The 20,587-nt window shown below is 33.7% G+C and overlaps 1 protein-coding gene across 1 annotated transcript; it reads left to right on the forward strand.

Annotated features, from left to right (window-relative positions):
* The first annotated feature begins 4,277 nt into the window (after positions 1-4,277).
* Positions 4,278-5,237, forward strand: LOC125580276. Its single transcript, XM_048744574.1, has one exon. The coding sequence runs from the start codon at positions 4,278-4,280 to the stop codon at positions 5,235-5,237; it is 960 nt and encodes a 319-aa protein (XP_048600531.1).
* The last annotated feature ends 15,350 nt before the right edge of the window (positions 5,238-20,587 follow it).

A 20,587-nucleotide genomic window follows, 5' to 3' on the forward strand; every position in this document is an offset into this window, starting at 1 on the left:
AGAACCCTTCATAACCAGTAGGCGTAGAAGATTGAAGATATGGGAACAATGTCTCATGAAATACCACATTTCGAGATATAAAGACGTTGTTGGTCTGTAGATCAAGCAACTTATAACCCTTGTATCCTGAAGGGTATCCAAGGAACACACAAGCACGAGCTCTATCTTGAAATTTATGACGCTGCTTAGGAGAGGTACTTACGTAACAGAGACAGCCAAATGTCTTTAGATTGGAGTAATCTGGAAGCTTGTTAGTAAGCATCTCATAAGGCGTCTTGTTGGAGATTACTGGAGAAGGTGTTCGATTGATGAGAAAGACCGAAGTAAGAACACAATCTCCCCACATATTTAATGGAATCCCAGACTGGAACATCAGTGCACGAGCTACGTTGAGTATGTGCTGGTGTTTTCTCTCAACAACGGAGTTCTGTTCCGGAGTTTCTGCACAAGAGTGATAAGAGACGATGCCTTTGGCTTTATACAGAGCTTCAAAACGTAGTTCAGGCGCATTGTCTGAGCGTACTGACTTAACTCGAGTTGAATATTGAGTTTCAACCATTGTGATGAAGTCTGGAAACACGGTAAGGACGTCGCTCTTCAGTTTGAGTAAATAGATCCAGGTAACTCGTGTGTGGTCATCGACTATTGTGAGGAAGTAATGGTAACCTTCTTGTGTTGGCTCAGAAAATGGACCCCAAACATCGATGTGAAGTAGATCAAAAGGATGGGAGCAAAGCTTAGGATTCAATGTGTACGTTAACTTTTTTTGTTTAGCTCGATGACAGATATCACAATGTAAAGATCCTTTATTCTTAGCTTTCGAAAATCCAAGTACATCATGGAGAAGCTCTAGTCTTTTAAAAGAAGTATGACCAAAACGTTGGTGCCAAACAGAAGCATCAACAACAGCATTTGAATGAAAAATAGACGTATCCGAAGCAGCAGATCCATGATCTTCAAGATCCAGAACGTACAAGTTCGCTGTCCGTCTACCTTTGCCAATCATCGACCCCTTGGAAGGATCCTGTATTTCAAAACATCCAGCATCAAAGATCACGCGAGCACCAAGATCTGACGTTAAACAACTGATACTCAAGAGATTCAAATGAAATTCCGGTATAAAGAGAACATGCTGCAGGGTCAGGGTCTGAGTAAGTGTTATACTGCCCACACCACCAACTTTGATTGTTGAACCATTAGGAAGATTCACAAGAGGATGAACAGATGTATCAAGAGAAGTAAATGCACTACGATCATGAGAAACATGATGTGTGGCACCGGAATCAATTATCCACGTTTGCTGATCAGTGACACAATTAGCGTAGCTCAAAAGACCAACAAAACGAAAAGTGGAGGAAGAGAATGAGATACCAGAAGGATCATGTTGTTGGACTGCAGAGACAGAAGCTGAATCAGACGGTTTAATCTGTAGTTGAAAGCTGAAGTAAGCAATGAAGTTCTGAATCTGGTCCTTATTCAACTGACCAACAAGATTATCCAAGCCAGAAATAGGAGAAGACTGAGCAGAAACGTTAGCAACCACTGCAGTAGACTTGGGTTTATCATAGCCGGGTTTGCCTTTCTTCCAACCAACAGGGTAGCCGTGCAATTTGTAGCAACGATCGATGACATGACCGGTGTTACCACAGTGAGAACAAATTACAGTAGACTTCTTGTGAAAGGCGTTCAACACACCAGATGAGGGGTTGCTTTGATCACTAGGAGCTGGTGTGTTAGCAGACGAGGTCAGTACGGAAGACTGAGAGGAGTCATGGCTAATATGAAACGCGGTAGGAGTGATCACAGAGCTAAACTGACGTTGACTGTCATCTTGATCAAGGATGTTGCAAATCTCAGCAAGATCAGGGAGGGGCTTCTTCATGATTATCTGACTGCGAATGATAGAATACTTCTCATTCAAGCCAGATAAGAACTTTATGATTCGTCCCCTCTCAAACTTTACCTTAGCAGAACGTTGACTGACACAGTTGAATGTGTTACAACACAAGCACATCTCTGAGGGTTCAGCACCATCGAGATTGTCCCAAAGTGTTTTGAGGGTTGTGTAGTAGCTAGAGAGATCCATAGAACCTTGGCGAAGGTCTTGGATTTGTTGTATCAGTTGAAAGGTTCGGGGAAGGTTTGTCTTGTGAAAACGATTGTGCAAATCATCCCAAATCTCAGTGGCATCAGCAAACATTAAGATACTATCGTAGATCTGTTTGGTGACAGAGTTAAGCAACCATGACTTAACCATGCTGTTACAGCCAGACCATATTCTGAACAGAGGATTACCTAAGTCAGGACAAGGCAAAGATCCATCAACGAATGAGATCTTGTTCTTCGCGTCAAGAGCGATCTTCATGGCAGAGCACCACTGAGTGTAGTTGGATCCATCCAGCTGTACAGAAACGATCTGCAAGCCTGGATGATCCGCATGATGAAGGAACAGCGGAGAGTGAACGTTGTCGGGGTTCATCACGGCGGAGAGAGCGAACGAATCTCCGAGAGATGGGGCTGCAACGGCTTCAGCAGGAGAAGCGGAGCCACCAGGAGGATGATTCGAGCTACCAGCACGTGTAAAACGACTAGAACGACGACTGCGACGAAGATTGACCACCATCGCGACAGAATCGATGATCGGAAAAGAAAACCCAGAAAACGACAAAGCTCGAACGAACAGAGAACCGAAGGGGAAAACCCAAAACTAAGCTCGATCGAACACAAATCGTGAGAAGAAAACGATGTTGAGCTGAGCTCAACGCTCTGATACCATTTTAGTGAATCAAATGAACAGAAAATATGGATTCTTCTTCAAGCAAACATGGAGAAAAGGACGTTCATGAGAAAGGAAGAAGAAGCCAAAATAGAAGTACTTTTCTGTTAGTATTAACGTTGTGACAAATGAGTCACTATATACACTTGATAGAATCAGTTAACCGGAACAAACCGGGTGTGATAAGTGAAACTAACTAAACCGAATACAATGTAAAAGCTATATAAACCAATATCCGCCATCACTAAGGCGGCTGCCCCTTTGTCTTTGTTGTTTTGGATTGGTTACTGTGACGAGATACGTGAAAGTACCATCCAAAGCTTTAGTTTTTCCAGAGGTATATTCATCAAAAAGTTTTGCATGCTGCCTTGTGAGAAAGTTTTTTATGTCAATAAACTTGTCCTTGTTATGAAAGTCAGACATTTTCAACGCCGAAAATGTTGAAATAATTAAAGATGTGGGTCCCACTGTCACTATTTGCACAGTAATTTTTCTTCTATAAATACGGAGTTTTCGATCATTTGTAAAAACACGATTACACCATCCCTTCTCCTTTAATAACACATCCTCTCTTCTTATCAGTGTTATATTCTTCGTACGGGTATAAAATTTTGCCCTTATTTAAATTCCTGTGATATAATAAAATTTCAGTTCTTTTATAACACGTTATCATCACGATCACTCTGCGATTCGGTAAAATTTATTTGTATCATTTATACCCTGTTATAATGGTCGGTATACCGCCTCTACTATTTTTTTATATCATGTTATAATGGCCGGAATACCGCCTATATTATTTACTAGTAATTTAATTTATTTATTGGTCGGCAGAGCCGCCTCATATTCTGTTTATTATTTATTGGTAGGCCGAGCCGCCTCATATTCTGTTTATTATTTATTGGTCGGCTGAGCCGCCTTATATTCTGTTTATTATTAATTGGTCGGCCGAGCCGCCGTATAATTTATTTATTACTCTGCATTGATCGGCTGAGCCGTCGCATGATTTGTTGTCATAATATAAATATTTTATTGTCATATTTTTTTACTTTTATGAAATTTTATAGATTTGATTGACTGTTTAATACGATATTTTCAGACTAATTTTTGGTGCACTCGATTTAACCCCAACGGTCACAAAGAAATTTTTTTCCCTTTCCCCAACGGTTATGAACAGTGTTTTTCACCTATAAATACAACTCATTTTCACTCCATTTCATCATCCAAAACATTTTATCTTCTCTCAAAAATTTCAAATCGCTCTCCTCCGATTTTCCATTTCAAGAAAGATGATTCGCGCACTTTTGTTTTTATGTGCCATTTTTATTTGTGTTTCTATTTATGGTTTATTCGTTGGAGAATTTACTCCGAGTGAATTTAAGATGAATATCGGTTTAATTTTCTTTACATCGCTTCTCCTTGTAATTGCTTGTATGATTAATGTAAACGGTTTTTAAATTATGAAGTTCTAATAAAATTATTATTTTGTGTTTTAGAAATACAAATGGCAAACATCGAGAAACTCCAGTTCCCGGCTCTGAAAGTAACCGGCGAAAATTATGTCAGATGGGTCACAAATGTGAAACCTTATCTTGTAATAAAAAAGATAACCGAAGCGATAGAAGTCGGTAACAAATCGCCACCCGAGCATATAGCCGAAGCGATTATCTTCCTGAAGAAGCATTTAGATGAGAATCTAACTCACGACTATGGAGACGTTGAGGACCCAGCCGTACTATGGCAAGCCTTGAAAGATAGGTTCGATAATCAAAAGGAAATCAATCTCCCTCACGCTCTTGAAGAGTGGAAAACCCTGAGGTTTCAGGATTTCCAAAGGGTTAGAGATTACAATTCCACTATCTTGAGGATAGTTGCACAATTAAAATATTGTGGTAACCCTGTCACCGAAGCAGAAATGCTTGACAAGACATATAATACTTTCCACAAAGAACACAACGTCTTATCCCGAATTTACAGAAAATGTGGGTACACCAAATTTTCTGAATTGATGGTAACACTCATGTTGGCTGAAAAGAACGATGAGTTACTAATCAAAAACCATAATTCCCGACCTACGGGAGCCAAGGCATTTCCCGAAGTGAATGCTACGGCGGTAGAATATTCGGGAAGGAGAAACCAGACCAACCGAGGTCGTGGTCGGCGTTTCAACAACAAACGTGGAAAGCCTTACTATCCTAAAAGTATTAGATCTAACAAATGGGTTAGATCTGAACAACCTCCTAAAGGCAAAGAAACCGAAGAGGATACCACAAAGAAAAGTGAGACTGTATGTTACAGATGTGGATGTAAGGGACATTGGTCCCGTACCTGTCGTACTCCCCCACATTTGTGCAAGTTATATCAAGAGTCCATAAAAGGAAAGGCTAAAGAGGTGAACCTCACAGAAAATGTTGAAGGGACTTCATACCTTGAATCCTCCGACTTCGCTAATGAGCTGGACTAGATTACTCCTGAAGAGAATCGAAATGCCTATGATAAGAGTATTGAATAGTTTTCAGTATTACCATGTATAATTATTACATTTCTTGTTTTAAACAAATAATGATGTTTTAACATCACCTTAATGTATAATTATTGTGTTTTTCCTTATATGAATGAATTTTATGTTTCCTTTTATATTTATGACAATTTCAGAAATGGATCAGAATGGTAATGAAGCAAAATCCAAGAAACGGATTCGTGAAATATGCATACCAGATAGTGGAACAACGCACACTATTCTGAGACAAAAGAGATATTTCTCTGATATAAAACCAACAAGAATTGTCGTCAATACAATATCAGGTCCTGCAGACGTGATTGAAGGAACTGGTAAAGCAAACTTTACTTTACCGAATGGAACAAAATTTTCCATAAATAATGCTCTATATTCTCCAAGTTCTAAAAGGAATTTGTTGAGTTTTAAAGACATATATCTTCACGGATATGATACTCAGTCTGCAACTGAGGATGGAAAGAAATACATGTATGTAACTTCTGAGAAATGTGGCAGAAAACACATATTGGAAAAGTTTCCAGAGCTTCCTTCGGGGTTACATCATACTTATATCGATGAGATCGAATCAAATCTTGTAGTAGAACGGAACCCAGAAGAGTTCACGTTATGGCATGATCGCCTTGGCCACCCAGGAACTACAATGATGCGTAAAATCATAGAAAGTTCACATGGTCATCCACTGAAAATCCAGGAGATTTCTCAAGGGAATAAAATGACATGTGTTGCATGTTCTCTAGGAAAATTGATCGTAAGGCCATCGCCAACCAAAATCGATAAAGAATCACCAAAGTTCCTTGAAAGAATTCAAGGCGATATATGTGGACCTATACACCCACCTTGTGGACCATTCCACTATTTTATGGTATTAATTGACGCATCCAGTAGATGGTCACACGTTTGTCTATTATCATCTCGAAATGTGGCATTTGCGAGATTTCTAACTCAGATAATCAAACTGCGAGCACAGTTTCCTGATTATACTATTAAAAGAGTTAGACTAGACAACGCTGGTGAATTCACATCCCAAGCATTCAATGACTATTGTATGGTAATGGGAATTGAAGTTGAACATTCGGTTGCTCATGTTCATACGCAAAATGGTTTGGCTGAATCTTTAATTAAGCGTCTGCAATTGATTGCAAGACCATTGATCATGAGATCAAAACTTCCAACCTCTGTATGGGGACATGCCATTTTGCATGCAGAAGCACTCATTCGGATCAGACCGAGTGCATACCATAAGTATTCCCCACTACAGTTAGCGTTTGGTCGAGAACCAAACATTTCCCACTTTAGAATCTTTGGTTGTGCGGTATATGTGCCTGTAGCACCACCACAACGTACAAAGATGGGACCACAAAGAAGATTGGGAATATATGTTGGTTTTGATTCCCCATCAATTATAAGATACCTAGAACCACAGACTGGTGACGTCTTTACAGCACGTTTTGCTGATTGTCATTTTGACGAAAATGTATTCCCAGTTCTAGGGGGAGAAAACAAAAATGTTGGAAGTGATATAAAATGGAGTGTACCATCATTGTTATATCTTGATCCTCCTACTAAAGAGTCAGAACTAGAAGTTCGACGAATTATGCATTTACAGAGTATAGCTAACCAGCTACCTGATGCATTTGTAGATACCAAGACGGTAACTAAATCTCATATACCAGCTGCAAATGCTCCTGCTCGTATCAAAATGCCAAATGAACAAGAAAAGGAGGATGACACACGAGAGCCAAAAACACGCCTGAAGCGTGGTAGACCTGTTGGTTCTAAGGATAAGAATCCTAGGAAACAGAAGAAAGCTGAAATATATGATGCACCCAAAATAGCAGAAAATATTTTGGAAGAAATAAATGATAAGGATTCTGATGAATCAGAGCATCATGAATCAGAGCATCATGAATCGAAAGATAATCATGAGATTTCTATTAATTACATCCATAATAAAAGGATATGGAATAGAAATAAACAAAATGACCTTGATGATGCTTTCTCATATATTGTGTCAAGTGAAATAAATGAAGAAATCGATGATCCAGAACCAAAATCTGTCTATGAATGTCAAAAGAGACATGATTGGGAACAATGGAAAAATGCAATACAAGCTGAACTTGATTCGCTTAATAAACGAAAAGTATTTGGATCTATTGTGCTCACACCTGCAGATGTGAGACCAGTTGGGTACAAATGGGTTTTCGTTCGAAAGCGAAATGAGAAAAATGAGATTACGAGATACAAAGCTCGTCTAGTGGCTCAAGGTTTTTCTCAAAGACCTGGAATCGATTATGAAGAAACGTATTCTCCAGTTATGGATGCCATTACATTTAGATTCTTGATGAGTCTAGCAGCTGATAAAAATCTAGAGATGCGTCTCATGGATGTTGTTACAGCTTATCTATATGGATCATTAGATACTGATATCTACATGAAAGTTCCTGATGGATTTAAAATGCCAGAAGCATTAAGTTCCAAACCTAAAGATGTATGTGCAATAAAATTGCAAAGATCATTATATGGGTTAAAGCAATCTGGACGTATGTGGTATAATCGTCTCAGTGATCATTTAACAAAAGAAGGATATGTGAATGATCCTATATGCCCATGTGTTTTCATCAAGAAAACAATATCCGGATTTGTAATAATCGCGGTATATGTTGATGATCTTAACATCATCGGAACTCAAAAGGAAATACAAAAGGCATCAGACTATCTCAAAGGAGAATTTGAGATGAAAGATCTTGGACAGACACAGTATTGTCTTGGCCTACAAATAGAACATTCACAAAATGGTATATTTGTGCATCAATCCACATACACTAAAAGAGTGTTGAAACGATTTAACATGGATAAATCAACTCCTCTTAGCACCCCGATGGTCGTTAGGTCACTTAATATTGAAAGTGATCCATTTAGACCACCTGAGGAGAAAGAAGAGATACTTGGTCCAGAAGTACCATATCTAAGTGCAATTGGAGCGCTGATGTACCTTGCAAATTGTACACGGCCTGATATATCATTTGCTGTGAATCTTTTGGCAAGATTCAGCTCATCTCCAACTCGAAGACATTGGAATGGGATTAAACATGTTTTTCGTTACCTCCAAGGGACCATTGATTTGAGATTATTTTATCCTAAAAGTTCAAAAGGTCAAATGGTTGGTTTTGCAGATGCAGGATATCTTTCAGATCCACACAAAGCCCGATCGCAAACAGGATACGTTTTTACGATCGGAGGCACTGCTATATCTTGGCGTTCCCAGAAACAAACGCTCGTGGCTACTTCTTCAAATCATGCTGAGATAATTGCACTCCATGAAGCAAGTAGAGAATGTGTATGGCTGAGATCAATGAGCCGACACATCTGTTCAAGCAGCGGGATTGGCGAAAATACGGAGCCAACTATTCTATATGAAGATAACGCGGCATGTGTTGCTCAAACGAAGGAAGGATATATCAAAAGCGATAGAACGAAGCATATTCATCCGAAGTTCTTCTCATACACTCAAGAGCTCGTGAAAAAGAAAGAGATTGAAGTAAGATATGTCCAATCATGCGACAATGCAGCTGACCTCTTCACAAAATCACTTCCGACTTTGATATTCAGAAAACATGTTCGTAACATTGGAATGCGTCATCAGAAGGATCTATGACTGCTCATTCGAGGGGGAGCTTACGTAGTTGTACTCTTTTTACCTTACTATGGTTTTTCCCATTGGGTTTTTCTAGAAAGGTTTTTAACGAGACAACAAAGACGTTAAGCGAGAGCGGAGAGTGACACCGGTCCCCAAGGGGGAGTGTTATGAAAGTCAGACATTTTCAACGCCGAAGATGTTGAAATAATTAAAGATGTGGGTCCCACTGTCACTATTTGCACAGTAATTTTTCTTCTATAAATACGGAGTTTTCGATCATTTGTAAAAACACGATTACACCATCCCTTCTCCTTTAATAACACATCCTCTCTTCTTATCAGTGTTATCTTCTTCGTACGGGTATAAAATTTTGCCCTTATTTAAATTCCTGCGATATAATAAAATTTCAGTTCTTTTATAACAGTCCTAGCTATTTATAAGGGAGATTGGTTATCATTGTTAAATCAACGCTACGCAATAGGAAGGATTGAGATTTGGGTGACAAAGGATAAGATTGATGAGAGAGCGCAAGTGGTGTGGGTAAACTTGATGAATTTGTCAACAACTAACTTACCAAGGCTAGAAGGTGAATATTATGGCGTTAGGTATTTTATTATTGACAAAACCATAATCATGTGTTACGGCAACAGTCAAACTGGAGCGGCTTGCATCTACATTGTGAGGGGAGATCATATGTTCAAGAAGATTCCAATTAACTATGGGAATGTTCTTAAGTTTTACCACCGTGTCTCTTTTCCAAATTTGATCCGGCTTCCTTTAGAATTCAGACGATCGCTGGAAATTTAAAATTGTTTTTCTTGTTTTTAATTTTTTTTATCTCAAATTTGATCTCATAAAAACATTGGCTTACTATTAAAGTTGAATTACAATAAAAAATACAATCTGGTGCTGTTTGCAGTAAAAAAAATATGTAGTATAAATTATAGATGTAGATATAAAATATTGAGTTCATATTTTGGTAGTTGATGTTGTTAACTTCAATTTATTTAACGGAGTGACAATGCATACGAATCATGCATCACCAAACGGATGTAGTTGGGTTTAGCTCATTAAGACTTAAGTGTTAGTTTTATAAAGACACGGAAAACATGGATGTTTTCAAAAAAAAAATTAAAACATGGATAGGTTGCAGGAAGCTTGATTCGTCAAATTGAAAAGAACGTAACATATAGGATCTTTGTGTAAGGATACCGATCAACAAAACTTCAAAGGGTTTCGTTTAATAAGTCAAGCAAAAAAAATAAAATTTTACCAAAAAGTAGCCAAGCAAAAAGGTTGGAAGAGGGAAAACCTCAAGAAGCTCAAATTTGTGTTAATTTAATTTTTTTTTTTATCATTTCACATAAATCACATCAACAACAGTAAAAAAAAACGTTTTTGTCAAAACAACACAGAGGAAAATCCCAAAATGTAATATATTTTTAAAGTAAATTACCATAAATGATTAATCATAATTTTAGTTCCACTTCTCAATACTAATCTAAAGTTCTAAAGGATTGTATAATTTATTGTTTACATAGTTTACGTAATTTTTTAACTATTAATTTATTTAATTAATTTTGCAATTATAAATATGAGTATTTCTTATTTTACTTTTAAATATGCTATTTTAGTAAATTTTCTATTTGTGTATTATTTTACGAAGAATAAGAAAACACGTTTAAATCGACTCTAAGTGTTATAAAAAATGGTTTTAATACAGTATTTGTTACCTATAAGTCAGAAAAATAATATTTTTAATATAAACTCTTGTTTTCTTTATTCTGACAAAAGTTTCAAACGTTAACTATATTTTAATACTTTTAAAAATAGAACATGAAAAGTTGAAACTAATAAAATATGCCACTAATTATATTTTCAAAAAGAAAACTGAATGCTATAAGCCAGTTTTTTATATTTTAATTAGTAGTGAGACATGACTTTGTAGATGATGCAAACATTATTTTCATTCAGAGCATGAATAGTTTTTTTGGAATATTTTTTCAGATACTGAAAAAATTAAGCAAAAACAAGCAAAATGTAAGCAAAAATGGTTAGATTTCTTTTGTGTCACTATTTTCTAGAAAATAAAAGTAAAAACTGACCTGGAATCAGTTTAAACCTCAATAGTCTAATGCAATTTTTATAGTCTATGTAGTAATTGAATTCATAATCCAAATACAATATGATTTCAACTACAGTGAATACAATTCATTATTTAATCTAAGTAATATAAATTGTTTTTTAGTAACCAATTCATGAAAGGGCAAATAATTTTGTCCAGATTCTAACTAGTTTGGAGTGATGATTTATGATTCCGGATGATATTGTATGTTTAACTAAATTATTATTTATAAAAAAAAATTACCAAACTTATGTTATACTTTTACTAAAGGTTTATTGTTGCTTTGTTATTTTTTATTATGTATTGATTTTTAGTTGTGTTTTTTTTTAAATTATCTCAAGGCTATAAGCTTAAGTATGATGGTTAAAAAGGAGAAAACAATTTCGTGAGATTCGTTATTCTTTATTTTGATTAGTGTGAGTTTCATGAAAGATGAAAACTAATTATGTAAATGGTTTTTCTTACTTTTGATTATATTAGGTATTTTTATTAAATTATTATATGTTGACCAAAAAATCGATGTTAATTTTTTTTTGTTGGATTAAAAATGAAAGTTTATAGAAAATATGGGTTGCAAAATTTGTTTTAATAGATTTGATATATATAAGAAGAAAATAAAAAAAATTAGGGATAATTTATTAATTTCAAGATAATAATGATAATGTGTCAATTTTATAGAGTGCATAGTAATGATGTGGATGCTTAAGGAGAAACATACTCTACTTTATAAATATAAATTATTTTTAACAATTTAACTGGTTTTTATACAGTACTAGGATAAGATCTGCGTCTTGCGCAGGATAAATTTATATGAAAATTATTTAAGAAATATCGTATTGAAAATAAAATTTATATTATTGATCGAATTAATATTTTTGGCCCTTAAACAATTTTTTAAAAAACTTTTTTATTAACTACATGATTTGTTTACTAATGAACTGATCCTATTTTCAAAACTATTTTAGGTCAAAAAATTATTTATCACATAAAAACCTAATGTTTAGGCCAAAGAATCTCATGCCTACTATTTGGTTACAATGAAACTATGTCAGCTCGGTTTTATATCATGATGTAGTAATTTAAAAGTTAATTATGGTTATGAAAAATTTACGTTCACGTGTTAATCCTATTTATCTTCGATATTTTTTTCATTTTTGTGTCATTTTGATTATTTGCTCGATATAAATATTATTTTTTGAGTTTATTCTCATTTTGTTTTTTTTGCCTGAGATTTAGAAAATGTTTAAGATACATACTTAGGTTAAGATTTGCGTCGTGTGCAGAATAAATAATTTATATTTATTACTTATTTTATATTTTTGTGCATATTATGAAATAATAAAATAATAATTATATATTAAATAACTAAAAAATCAGTTACTATTATGTAATAAATTGGCTTGCATATATAAATCAAATGAACGCTCTTGTTTATTCACAATTATTTTAGAATAAATAAATTATTTTAGAATAAATAAATTAAAATAATCAATCTTATCTATCGTATATGATATATAATTAAATTTAAACGGTATGAAGTATATATAATATATATTAACATGAACACCTATTAAAATAAAATTATTTGTTTATATGATTACTATCATTGTATCAAATTATATTAAAAAAATTCAAACATTGATCACAAAAGTTTATGTGAGACTTTTAATAGATTTAGTTTTTTATACTCGTTTTGAAAAATTCAAAATACAACATATAAAACAAAATAATCTAAAATTTTAATATATGATAACATTATTGTGTAATTAATTTTAATAATAAAGAATTAAACAAAAATGATTGAAAGTATACAGATTATTAGCAAATCTTCATTATTAAAAATCATTAATTACTATATATATCATAATCACATTCGGTAATTTCATAGGTTTTATTTAAGTAAATAATATATAATAAATTTCAATTTGATAAATGAATGGTCCATAATGGACATACTATATAATATAACATTTTCCAGCAATTTAATTTTGGACTAACAAAATTTTCAATTGATTTTCATACGTAAACAAATTAACATTCGAGTTACGTGACAACTCAGCATGACATTTTTTTTAATTAGTACAAATTAAAGGTTCTACACTTTTTAAATGTTTCCATATTAATATATAGAGAATGTTAAACCATTGATCATTAATTTTTAACATAATAATTTTAACAGTTTTAGTAATTTTGTCGTTTTTAAAAATTCAAAATATAACATATACGAAAAAATCTATTTTTTAATTTTATAGCTAATTTGATTGTTTAATTTATTTTAATAATATAAAATTAAACAAAAACAATGGATGAGATATAAATTATATCAAATCTTTATTATTAGAATCATTAATTGTCATATATATATTAGTCATATTTGGTAATTCCGTAACTTTTATTTAAGGAAAGAAAAGAAAATAGTAAAGGTACACTTTAATTGATTTTATGATTAGTTTAATAAAAAGTATAATATATACTTAATTGGACCAACATATTTTCTAAAGATTCTAAATTTCATTCTGGTGATGACACGTGACTACACTTAAAGGTTGTAATGTTTCTCAATTAATATATGAGAATTCGGCCAAAAAAAACCTCAACTTTGCACGAATTGCCAAAAGAAACATAAACTTTTGGGCTCACCAAAAAAAACACCAAACTTTCATTGACTTTAGAATTAATTAACAATGATTCGAACCCAGGTTGGTTGGTCAAATGGCAAGGTATTTTGCCAATGGGCTACTGGCACTTTCAATGTACTTACTAATATGTTTACTTTTATTTGGTACATATTAAATATAAAAAATTCTCTAAAACTTAATAAGATCTTTAAAATTCCAAAAAAATAAAAAATAAAGAAGATTTTTATAAAATTAATTTAGAAATAAAATTTTATTTTTCTTTTAAAAAAATAAAAACTCTTCCAAAATTTTCTAAAAACTTAAAAAGATCTTTAAAATTCCAAAAATTTGAAAAAATAAAGAAATTTTTTATAAAATTAATTTTGAAATTAAAATAGAAAATAAAATTTTATTTTTTTCTTTTCAATTCGTGAAAAGTTCGTTTTTTTTTAAAGAAAAAATAAAATTTTATTTTTTATTTTAATTTCAAAATTAATTTTATAAAAAAATTCTATTTTAATTTCAAAATTAATTTTATAAAAAATTTCTTTATTTTTCAATTTTTTGGAATTTTAAAGATCTTTTTAAGTTTTGAGAAAATTTTGGAAGATTTTTTATTTTTTAAAAAGAAAAATAAAATTTTATTTTTAATTTTAATTTCTAAATTAATTTTATAAAAATCTTCTTTATTTTTTTAATTTTTTTTGGAATTTTAAAGATCTTATTAAGTTTTTAGAGAATTTTTTATTAATATGTACCAAATAAAAGTAAACATGTTAGTAAGTAAATTGAAAGTGCTAGTAGCCCAGTGGTAAAATACCTTGCCATTTGACCAACCAACCTGGGTTCGAATCCAGGGGTCTACATATTTTTAATTTCAAATCATTTGAAAACGACGTCGTTTCACTTAACGCCAACAATAAACGACGTCAAATATTTCTGTTAAATTTGTTGACGGCGTGCTAAATTGGCAAGTCAGCGAAAACATTGTTAATTAATTATAAAGTCAATAAAAGTTTGGTGTTTTTTTGTCAGCCCAAAAGTTCATGTTTCTTTTGGCAATTCGTGCAAAGTTGAAGTTTTTTTTGGCCGAATTCTCATTAATATATAAGGGATATGTTACCTAAGTTAGGAAACAATAATTTTGTTATATACTCTTGCTTTCTTTATTGACAATGCTTCCAGCCCTTAAGTTTATTTTTATAGTTTTATTAATTGAGCTTGAATATTTGAAACTAATAAAATATTCCCTTAATAATTCAAAAAAAAAAAAAATTGAATGCCATAAACCAATATTTTATTTTTAGTATCCAGACATGACTCTGTAGATGATGCAAAAATTATTTTCATTAGATATATTTTCTGGAATAAAAATTTCAAATACTTGACAAAAAATTAAAAAAAAAAAGTGAGGAAAAGGTCAGATTTCTTTTGTGACACTATTTTATTTTAAATAATAAACTGATATGGAATAATTTTAAACCTCAATAGCTCTAAACGTGACAATAGCTAGAAATGCGAACACAAAGATCAAATCTCGTAAAAACTCTCCTCAGAAGTAATGGCAAGCAATTTTTCTTTGATCATCGACCAACTAGCCATCACCAACAACCGTAGGCCCATATGCAAAACAGAATTGCAACAAAATATGAAAGAAGAAGCATCAAAAGCCAACATATTCTCGTACTCATAACAAAATGGAAGCAAAAGGAAACACAACTGGAGCATAATGTTTACAAAGAATAAAACATCTGTTACACTTCTAACCGCTTCTAATGCTTATCAGCCAATCGTTGAAAGCAAATAGGCACTTGCTGGAAACCTGTCACCAAGTGACTGAGGTGGGGGGAGGTTTTCTATACAATGGGTATCATTGGACTAGGGCTTTTGCTTTCTGCCAGGCTTATTGGTATGCACGCACAACTTCCCTAGAACTCTTGATCGAAGGTAAAAACATACGGTGAATTTATACCTAATGAGATGATAATTTGTACTTGCCCGGTTTTAGTACTAACGCGGCCCATTTAATAATGAGCCCAATTATATTGAAACAGTGTACAAATGAAGAAGCGGTTATGGCTATGTGGGCAAGGATTGAATCTAATCTATCTAATCACAATACTAAAAGCTAAATATACTGAACAATTAGGCTATCCACATCAGCAATTATAATCAACCAATCACAACATTACATTTTCTTTTTGGGTTTTATTTGTTTGTATTTGGGCTTTGTTTTCACTTAACTTAGAAACCTAAAACTAAGACCCAAACCTAAATCTATGACGCGAGATCCCGAGGCTCAATCCTCTGCCACTTCGTCTTCTCCGAACCTTATTGGTTTGTAAGGTTGACACAAGACAATGCCTCCCAGCCTATTCGTCTTCTCCAAATCTTAACCAATCAGCGAACCGAAGGAGGGAAGGTTTGTTACCGTGAAGGCCTAGGAACACGTCGCAGCATCTCACCCTGTTGTAAGAGACCGAGACTGAAGATGTCTGAGCGTAGGAAGACGAGTCATGCCTTCCTCTTGGGAATCTTGGGATCACGCTACTCGAAGGCTCGAGATTCTGAAACACGAGGTCGGAGCTGGAGGTGAGCGGATCGAAGCTGTCGCATTGAGGATCGGAGCGAGTTGATTCGGAGTGGTCTTGGGGTTTGAGAGATCTTGCGGAGAAGAAGGGAGATTGGTTAGCTGAGAAGAAAGCTGCTGATGAAGATGAAGACATGTTCCTGGAGGACTTTGTCGGATACTGCTGAAGTCCGAACCTGGAACTGTCACCTCGTGAATCCATAGTAACCACTGTTTTTCCTTTATTGACAATCTATCAAATCCCATAAATGCTGCTGCTGCCCTATCAATCCATCGAAGCTAATCTAATTTAAAAAGGAAACAAAAAAGGACAAAGTCAAGATTTGGACAGAACAAGGAAAGTTAACAGCTTATGTGTGTAGGTTTGGTAAGAAACTGAACATTACACGGTGATGATTTCTTCCACAGTATATACCATAAAGCTCTCTACTTTCTATTTTTGAGTGAATAGTTTCAGAAAATACAACACTTTCTCAAAAGCAATAATAAGAAGAAGAAAATGATGATTCTTTTTATTAAGGGAAATAATTGATTTTAAGGACGTCATAGATCTAAGCAGAAAGGGAAATAAAATAATCATTTTTAATGAAAATGAAAGTTTTGTTTTCTTATTTCTTATTCGTACAGATGGATTTAGATCTGAGAACTTACATAGCTCGGCGTCTTGAATAAGAAACCATCAAAGAAGATTATTTGAGCTCTTTGTGTTCAAGAAACAGTCAAAGCTCAGGTACATCAGAAGAATGATGAATCCAACAGAATGAGTAGAGTTTGAATGAGAGTCCACCTGAAGAAGGAAGAAGAAGAAGAAGAAGAAGCCAGCTCGAATTAATCAATGAGAAAGGAGTTGAAAGTGAGAGATGTAAATGAGAGAGAGAGAGAATAAAAAAGTAAAAGAAGAAGAATTAAAACACTAGAAAAGCTTTCAAAGAGTTGTAGTCGAATGCATAGCCATTTACCGATAGACTTTGAAAAGGACTCTCTTTTTATTTTATTTTCATTAAACAAAAACAGGGGAGACAGAAACCGAGATATGTCTTAAATGGAATATTCAAAAGAAAAAAAAATCGAATTGGTCAAAATAAATAATTTCATTTTTTATATTATATAATAAATATATATTATTTATTGATAATAAAAATATAGTTATTCATCTATCATAAATATCTATGCAAATATGTGAATCATGATGATTGATTGGAATGTAACTTTAAAAATTTAGATGTAGATGTTTAAGTGTAGATAAATCGGTTGCAGCTTACTATAGATTTTTTCTGCAGAGACTTTTGCTGTAATTAAATTTGTTGTAGCTGTAACCTGTAGGCTGTACATATTTTAAAATAAAATATATGAAATATGCGTTGTATATATAAAATTATTATTTTATATCAATTAAAATAATTTATATTAATATTTTTTAATAAATTATCAGAATTTATTGTAATTTAAAATGTGATATGTAAATAATATTTATATTATTTTAACTTAATAATTTTAAAACACTCAAATTCAAAATTAAAATATCTATAAAAGTTTTTATTATGATTATATAATTTATTTGATATTATAGATATTTTTTTTCATTTACAGATTCTACAGCTTATAAAAAGAAGATGTAGGGTTTTTGCCTAAAATACATAAGAAAAAGTTTTGATTTATTTTTTTTTTGCTGTAGTTTTAAAAATAAAGGTAAAGCATGATTGATAAAACTATATAAAAACTTGATGAAAGTAAAACTACAACATAATTGATAAAATTTAGTGATTTAAAAATAAATAAAGCTAAAGTATAGAGATAAAACACAACCAATCACTCCCAACATAATGATTTCCACAAAAAAAATTTAAAAAATATATTTATGTTACGTAATGTTATTTTATATTCTTTAAATAATATAATACAATATTATACATTATTTTTTTAGAATTGAGAAATAAATACAATAATAACTATTTTATGGTCTATGAATTGACCAAAAATAATATTAAAAGCATTTTCCGCGCCTACAAAGACTCTAGTAATAATAACAATAAAGTAGAAGGGACACATGTTTTGTTCTGTTAATTTATTTGCTTTCTGTTTGTTATTTGGGCTTCACGTGTTAAAGTTAAATAGACTAGGCCTAAAACGAGTGTAAATTTAGCTGATGGAAGCGATTAGCGGAGCCCGATATTCACACATTTCATCTTTGATAATTTTATATAGCCCTGGGCATTCGGGTCTTCGGGTCGGATTCGGGTCGGGTCGTCTCGGGTCCGGGTCTTTCGGGTCTTGTATTTTAGGACCCAATCGGGTAATTTGAATTTATCGGTTCGGGGTCGGTTCGGGTCTTGTCGGGGTCGGATCGGTCCGGGTCAGATTTTCAGAGAACCGTAAAAAACCCGATAATTTCGGTTTCCTTCGGGGTCGGGTCGGTTTCGGGTAAAATTCATCGGTTTCGGGTATAAAATTCGAAAATTTCGGGTCGGGTCCTACGGATAACCCGAAAATTACACCACTTCCATGACATTACCTACTTTAAAACCTATACTATACCACAACTGAACTTGACAAATGAGCATGTTTAACACAGATCAGAACCGTACATATCAATAAACGTTTAAAACATCAAATTCAAACTTTCATGTTCCACAATCCAACACGACAAAGTCAAATAAAAACATCACAAACTGAAACATAAAGGTTCTGAAAACACAAAAACAACACCAAGGCAAATGTCCAAAGCGAAACAAAGGGAAAAACAAACAAGACTGAGACATGGAGAATCATTTTCCAGTACACGAGAAGCGAGTAATCAGTTTCCATCTCTTAAGTCTCTACTGATCTACTCTCTACTCTCTACCACCTGAAACTAAGAAGTAAGAACATTAAGAACGACAAGTACAAAGAATGACAAGTAACATTCAGATTAAAAAGTACAAACTACAAAGAATGACAAGTAACAACTAACAAGCTTACGGCTTACCATTGCTGCCATTTCTTCACTCATGAGTCATGCCTAAAACCAGGTTCAAATTCTAATAAAATGAAAAAAACTAAAGGTTAGTAAATTACAAGTAACAAGCTAGTAACAAGCAGTCAAGCATACATAAAAACTTGGAAAAAATAATAACAGAGATTCGAAATTACCTCTCATAAGATCATCTTCTGCCTCCACCTCCTTAAGTAGCTGTTCTTGTCTTATAATTCCTCTGCCACTGACTTTAATTTCACATTTTAGCCATTGTTCGGTGCACATTAATACTTCTATCATGTAATGTGTCAAGCAGCTTCGGCTTGGATCCAAAACTCGACCACTTGTGCTAAAAGCAGATTCAGAAGCAACTGAACTCACTTGCATTGCAAATGCATCCCTAGCTAATAGTGATAGAACCGGATACTTATCACTATTTCCCCTCCACCAAGAGAGTACATCATACTCTGTACCATTCATCACATGATGATTCTCCGCACTCTCTTTCAAGTAGAGATCCAACTCGTTTGTCTTTTCCTGAAAACCAGCTTCTTGGCCAAGCTCCTCATAGATGTCATTCATGCTCTCATATGCAACACCATTCCCAAGTACTGTTCTCTGAGATACTTCTTCAACAAACAGATCTTGAGACTGAGAAGAGGTACCTTGAGACTGACTATGATGAGACGCAGTAGTGGACCCTGGCCCTCCATTCTTGTTCGCGTTGTAAATGCTGTTGTACTCATTGAACAAATCCCTCAAAATGTCTTCGGTTTCTTTAGCTAACTGAGTCGCCTCAACATTCTCTTTTCCATACAAGTTCTCAAAACATTTAGTTACAAACTTCATCTTCTTCGTCGGGTCAAGAACACCAGCTACAATGATGAGTTTATTCATCTCCACTTTCTCCCCAAATGGATCCCAATACTTGCCTAATTTTCCTAGCATAGATGCAGCTTTAGACCTCAATATTGCATCAGGACCAGGAGCAGTGCTTAACCCACTAATATTTCTCGTGACTGTGTAGATAGCGTGATAAAACTTGTGCGCACAGACTGAAGTTGAAGCTGACAAAACCAATGTAGCTTGGTAGAAAATGATTAAGAACTGGACTAACCTATCAACAGCTTCCCAATCCACTTTAGTTGGTGGTCCAATTCGTTTCTCTCCTTGCACAAACTCGTTGAAGTAATCATTATATGGCTTGTCTTCTGCTTCCATCTTCTCAAAAGCCACTTTAAACTTCATTGCCTGCTCTAGCATCAGATACGTGGAGTTCCATCTCGTGGTGACATCCAGAGGCAAGCTTCCTCGCTGAAGTTTTCCTGACTCAACACGCTGCTCAAAGGCTATTTGTCTCTGCGTTGAAGACC

This window comes from Brassica napus, chromosome C1 (assembly GCF_020379485.1).
Source record: "Brassica napus cultivar Da-Ae chromosome C1, Da-Ae, whole genome shotgun sequence".
Lineage (NCBI taxonomy): Eukaryota > Viridiplantae > Streptophyta > Magnoliopsida > Brassicales > Brassicaceae > Brassica > Brassica napus.

What these genes read in the sequence shown, in the direction of transcription:
- LOC125580276 (XM_048744574.1), top strand. Translation starts at nt 4,278, where the DNA reads ATGGCAAACATCGAGAAACTCCAGTTCCCGGCTCTGAAAGTAACCGGC.